At 46.3% G+C, this 6,500-nt stretch overlaps 2 protein-coding genes across 2 annotated transcripts; both read right to left on the bottom strand.

The window, feature by feature from the left end:
- Window positions 1-938: 938 nt before the first annotated feature.
- N7537_009649 (MFS transporter) lies at window positions 939-2,535 on the bottom strand (the record flags this gene model as incomplete). Its single annotated transcript, XM_056900703.1, has 3 exons — window positions 939-1,152; window positions 1,203-2,321; window positions 2,384-2,535. The coding sequence occupies 3 exons, from the start codon at window positions 2,533-2,535 to the stop codon at window positions 939-941; spliced, it is 1,485 nt and encodes a 494-aa protein (XP_056749371.1).
- Window positions 2,536-3,162: 627 nt separating this feature from the next.
- N7537_009648 (M20 family metallopeptidase) lies at window positions 3,163-4,478 on the bottom strand (the record flags this gene model as incomplete). Its single annotated transcript, XM_056900702.1, has 3 exons — window positions 3,163-3,350; window positions 3,407-3,534; window positions 3,607-4,478. The coding sequence occupies 3 exons, from the start codon at window positions 4,476-4,478 to the stop codon at window positions 3,163-3,165; spliced, it is 1,188 nt and encodes a 395-aa protein (XP_056749370.1).
- Window positions 4,479-6,500: the final 2,022 nt, after the last annotated feature.

Genomic DNA, 6,500 nt, shown 5'->3' with positions numbered 1-6,500 from the left:
CGTGAGCCATATAGAGGGATCCTTGGTTATCTCCAACTAATTTAAGATATGTGGATATCATGGGAGGGGTGGCTTGGAAGAGGCCATTGGAAAAGGGGTTTTGTTATTTGTGCTGTCTTGAAAAGAAGAAAAGTTACCTGGAGTTAAGCGACGGGTCGTCAATTCTAAATTAGCTAGATCAAAATAAAGTACGACACCCCAACAACTCGGGCTACACTATAAAGTGCCTACTCCTCGAAATTAGCCTAGTGCATGTCGCATGATCTCTTATTGGGACAAGTTGGCGGTACGCGCTTTGAGAAGGATGTATTTTGTGAGATCCTTTCGTAGAAACATCTATCGAAACCATGTATATGTAATTTCGAGAAAGCGCTGAATAATGGTACACGTATCATGCAAATAAGCTACATTAAACACTAATGCGTTTCTTTTGACAGGCTCTAGGTCTCCCAATTCCAGGAATTCTTCCTATCGTACAGTAGATGCTTAGATATGCAATTGTATGCACAGCGATCCTGAGAGCATAGAAACCTGTATACTGACGATTTTACGTATAGCAATCGATAGGATGCCTAGCAGAGCAACCCCCTACATAGGGCGTCCATGTTTATGGGCTACAGTAACTCATCACGCACTCCAGACCAGCATTCTCACTCTCATTCTCTTGCGTGACTTTCATCTATTCAACGATATATGAACAGAATTAAAGATTGCGACATGCCAAACTCTGGGTCTTCATAATAATATATAACAAAATAGATGGAAGGCATTGTCATTTTTGACGAATAAGGCCTCCCATATAATTCTATTCATACTTCTAAACAATATAGCAAATATTGTAATCAACACCAATACTAGCATCTTCGAATTCATATATCTATCATCTAATCACTTTTACTGTATGCTTAACCCTATGTATCACACTTCTCGCCATCTTCTCACAATTTCAAACTGTACTTGCTTTTAGCCCTCAATTGAGGACCCCATTTGTAGAAGATCCATGGAAGTGGAACACACAGCACAGCAATACCTCCAAGAAGTGTTCCCGCCCAATTAATACCCAATGAATCGAACAATGACAATGCAAATAGCGGGAATCCAAACCCAAACAACGAACGAAGAATCGAGCTGCCCGCATTGACGGAGGCGGAACTGTGCACATGGTCAGCCTAGGGATATTACACGCGTCATGATCCACTCACTAAGGTAGGTAGATGTCAACAAGATAGTTCAGCAGCTGTTGGAAGATGCAGAACAGCCCAAATCCGGTAGGAATGCCGGATAGTACTGGTACAATCCAGTGCACAGAAGCACGGTACCCCGACCAGCCAAACCAGAGGACTCCGACTGCGAATGTTATACTGCCAATCATAACGGGAGGAAGACGCCATTCCGGGATAATTATCCCGTTGTTTGCCTTTAGCTTGCGGCGGTAGGATGGTTGCATGGAGATCACGTACGCCCCGCCTATCAAAATCCCCAGCACCAGCCCCAGGTAGGCGAGTCCGGCTACACCAGGGCTGAAACCGTGCACCTTTTCGAAGACCAATGGGTATGCAGACAAAAACAGATACATAAGCCCATAGATGAAGGCGAGATAAATGGAGGAGAGGCAGATCAGCGGCTCAGTCAACAGTAGACGAAGGGGCCGGGCGAGGTATGTAACGACCAGCGTCCTCCTGTCCAAAACGATTTTTTCATGCTTCGCGTGTAGGCTCCAGTCCCCAGTCGTGTGGCGTAGAGCGCTCGCCTTTTTTGTCAAAAGTATGGGTGCGTACGTTTCGTCCAGCCAAAGCATATCAAGGACAAACCCTGTAAATCCCATAATGCTCCCCAGCCATGCGGTCCAGCGCCACCCCAGAGAAGATGCGCATATAAAACCACCGACTGAAGGGGCCAACATAGGTCCCATCAGCACATTTATGCAGAATAAAGATGTAGCTGGGCCTCGAGCCGCCCCGTCGAAGATATCGGCAAATACCGCTGCGGCTACGGTCATGGGTGATGCAGCGAACATACCAGCCCAGAAGCGGCAAATGATGATGGTTTGAATGTTGCTGGCGGATGCCACTCCCAAGGAAAATACCGCAAATCCAAAGATACCTAGCAAAATGGGTAGTCGTCTTCCTTTCAGCTCAGAGAAGGGAGCCCAGAAGATAGGACCGGTAGCAAAGCCCAGAACATAGCAGGAGACTCCCAAAGTTGCTTCAATAGGGGATACTCCGTATTCATTGGTGACTTGAGTAGTTGCTGCTGAGAAGAGTGACGAGTTGAAACCCACAGTAAATGTAGAAAATGCGAGTGCCACGGATACGGTGAACCTATGCAAATGAATATTTGTTAACACGGAGTATACATTTTCTCGCAGGAAAGGACTTCGGACTTCTTGTTCAGCGGCCAATTAAAAGGGTGTGTTGCGTCGGCTAGGCCGTCGAACTCGACTATCCCATTTGAGGCTTGATAAGAGACCCGTGGATCCCCGAAGGTGTCTTTGCCAAATCCTTCTTCAGTGCAATTTGTAGTACTTGAGCTCATGTTTTTATTCTGTGTGTCTTGTGACCCGAAAACCAACTTAAAGGCGTCTTGTCATATTGAACAGGATATCTGGCTTTGTTCAGCGCTTTATAGCTAGCATCTGTTCTCCATTTCAATGGAGATCGGTTCCACTCGGCTCATGACAGAGACAATCCAGCTCACAAACCGATCGGCTAATTCCTCTGAGCAGAAATACCATGCTGCTCGCGATATTGCCCCATCCCTCGTCTCTTTTGTCGTTGCCGGCCAATTTCCAACATGTTTTCTTAGGCGAGCGGCACCCCCAACAGAGTAATGGCAACATTCTATAGATTCATATCTGAACGCCAATGCCTTATCTTATACCTTGATTATATGTAACACTTTGGAATAGTTTTTTTGGTATGTTGATAAAGTCTTAGATCTGCCGGATAAGAGTTGGCTCAGAAATCAATATCTTGTTCTATCTATTTAGTGCGTAATAGTACTATGATCTTTTGTGGACAGATATAATCTCAGCATTAAAAAAGAAACTTGTTTGATTATTTCTACTCTATATGAATACTAATATCGCTGATCATTTAGTGTGTGCGATAAAAATGAACTTTCATGTTTTATATTGCATTACACCACTAACCGCACTGGCCTTTACTTGATTTCTTTCTCCAAAACGTTCCAACCAAGCATGGCCATAGCATGGGCAGCAATAATGGCTTCTTCATGGGCTTGGTCGGAGGCAGCTGCTTTCGCGAACTCTGGATGGTGACCTGGGATATCTGGAGGGGTTGGAATGCCGAAGACTCCATGGAAGCTGGGGATCTCATAGGAGACATTTCCTAGATACTAATTAGCCAATCTGTGGTGCGTCTCATTAGGAAAGAGAGGAGCATACCCATGTCGGTGGAGATGGAGGCTATACTTTCCTGTTTGGCCAAAACCATTCGTCCCAGAACACTCATTTCCTGCGTGTAGAGGTCACAGAACCTATCGTTGAGAACTAGCTCTTTGTAAGTGGGTGCCCTGGACACAATCGTTAGCATGCTCTGAGAAATAGTTGAACTGGTGAATATAAGGAAGCGAAGAAACGCATACATGATATAATTGACTTGACAGCCAGTGGCTTGCCCAGCGCCCTCAAAACAGCCCTTGCATCTCGCAAGTAGTTCATCGGCACGGGCAGCAGTTCCGCTCCGAATATACCAGTTCATACGGGTATAGTCTGGGATCACATTTGGGACCTTCCCGCCGTCCTCAATTACCCCATGAACTCGCTCATCTGGTTGAATCTGCTGCCGTAGCATCGAAATACTATTGTAGCTCCCTACTGCAGCATCCAGAGCATTGAGTCCACGCCATGGGTCACCCCCAGCATGGGCGCCCCGACCCCGGTACTCAACCCTGACTTTGTGACTAGCGATAGTTTGGAACCCGGCTATTCCTTGGTAACCGTCGGGGAGGCCACACAGCGAGATCGGATGAGCCATGATCGCTGCCTTGATCTCAGGGTCTTTAAACGCCCCCGCTTCGATAAGCTTGACCTTCCCCCCGCCTCCTTCCTCTGCCGGAGTTCCGAGGATGCGAACTCTGCCAGCCAGCCCCATCTCCCGAACAGCCTTTGCGAGGCCTAGGAATGCGGCTAGAGAAGATGTAGCTATCAGATTATGACCGCACCCGTGTCCAATCCCGGGAAGGGCGTCATATTCGGCACAAAACACGATGACTGGTCCCCCCTCGCTAGTGTTTGTTTCTACCTCAAAAGAGGTCTGCAAACCATATGCATGTCGTTTTACTGCCCAACCGCGCAACCCAAGGAAGTCTGTCAGCGTGTCATGGGCATAAACCTCCTCATATGCGATCTCTGGGTGACTGTGAATGTCATGATTGAGCTGTCGTAGGGCCTGCGCCTCAGCATCGATAGCTGCTGCGATATGCCCACGAACAATGTTTAGTGAAATTGACTTCATGGTAACAATCGGTGGAAATTCATCAATGAGGTCCCCTTCCGCTTTATTTTGTTTAAGTACTCTTCTTTATCTTTACAGAGGTGATCAATACTGCCAAGCTTGGAATTTGCTTATCTCTGCGCTATGGAACTAACCGATCGGCTAATCTTGTCTATCTCCCCCGCTTGTTTCCCGAGCCCCCGATGTAATCAACTGACTATTGAAATAGACGAGGGTATCTATCTTGCATATTCTTTCATTGCCGTGCTCCCTCCATAATGGCCGGCAGATTGACTAGTCAAACTCCTCGACGCTCCAATCCCCGATCCAAGCAAGGGTGTTGGACCTGTCGGGAAAAGAAGGTCAAATGTGACGAAGAACAGCCCACATGTCGGCGATGTCTGCGCTTGTGTCGTGACTGTGATTACTCTCCTCGACCCCGCAGGCCATACACTCGAAAACGTTCTCATCTACCGCACGATTCTCCACACCCATCGCGAGAGGAATCGGAGGATGTGGCCCCTTCTACAGCAGTATTACTCATATCAGAAAATAACATATCACCTCTGGATCCAACTATTTCACCCACGCCGAGCATCATTAATCACTCTGGCAATGGCACATCCCCTCCTAGCAGTTTCCATCCATGCGCGGCCGACCAAGAGGCAATACACTATTTCCGTACCGCAATCTCAAAATCAGTCGATACTAAAGATGTTGCATACTCGGTTCCTTCAATCATTGCTTCTCGTGCGCAAACGGAGCCAATGGTAATGCACATGGTATGCGCGTTGGGTATCCAGGAACAGTGTTATCTGTCGAATACTAAGTCCGAATACATGGTAGAAACCAGGTAATATACCGGAAACATCATGTGACATTGGGTACCAGGCATACCATACAAAAGTGCATATTACAGTTAGTCATCATGGTCCGCACAGATTGTTGAAATAGCGGGTTTTGTCATTTTAGTTAGTTAGAGTTGTCAACATTGGTCATTTATACCATACATTGTTCGTACACCAGCTTTCCGTCAGTTATGAGCCCGGAATCGTTCTATTGAACCTAGCTATCGTCGAATTGAGGTCAAAGTGACACTACATCGTCACCCCCGTCGCCGAAGCCAACCCCTGAACCAACCCCTGAATCAAGAATCGGAAGCCTGTCCACAAAGGACAACGAACATCAAATGGCTGAATACCTCTCCGCGGGTGCATCCTCTCGCGTTATACTAAAGGATACAACGATATGGGATGCATGGCTAGCTAACATTGAATCGATTGTAGTGCAATTCGACGTATAGGAGCTATATGATCCTAGCAATGATAAGAGACCAGAGCTACTAGTAGCACCTAAGAAAGTCATCTCAATTGCAGAAGCACAAACACAGTATAAAGACCAATAGGCCGATATATATAAGATACTATAGATAGAATAGGCCAATGACAACGTGGCCTATACCTAGCAGAAGAAAGGACTAAACGTAGTGGTGACAGCTATTCGGAATAGCGTCCACGCTAACTACCAACCGTTCATCATCGACTTCAAGATACCGTATGACCTCCTCCGTAACCTCCGATAACGGTTCGCCGCCGAGTGTGATCTAACAAATACAGCTAGGCTTCGTTAGCTTTAGCGTACCCTAGATCGAGGATTAGATCGGAATACCGATATCGACAAGTGGTTGTTGAACTAGGAGACCGTATAGGCAAGGTATAAGAGAGCGAAAATGCTAGAAGTAGATGATGCTCCAACTTAGTTCCTAGATACTATCTCAGTAATGTCTCCTAGGTTTTATAAAACATAGACCCTAAGACTATAAGATAAAGTAGATAAGGTGACGTTTACCGAGCTTCTCAACCGATACAGAGCTCACTAGAAAATCACCTACGGCAAGCCAGCCACCAACCAGAGAGGCATTTCTAGAGCTATATTTTCGACATAGCAAGGTCATAAAGAAGCAAAGCCAAGTGATTCGAATTCGACAAGAAATAAGGAATCATTTAGGAATAGACCCTATCTATATAGCCAGAGCAATAGCCG

This window comes from Penicillium hordei (genome assembly GCF_028827395.1).
Source record: "Penicillium hordei strain IBT 12815 chromosome Unknown utg000005l_segment0_segment0, whole genome shotgun sequence".
NCBI lineage: Eukaryota > Fungi > Ascomycota > Eurotiomycetes > Eurotiales > Aspergillaceae > Penicillium > Penicillium hordei.
The sequence above is the reverse complement of the archived record's forward strand: the minus strand, read 5'-3'. Positions and strand labels throughout refer to the sequence as shown.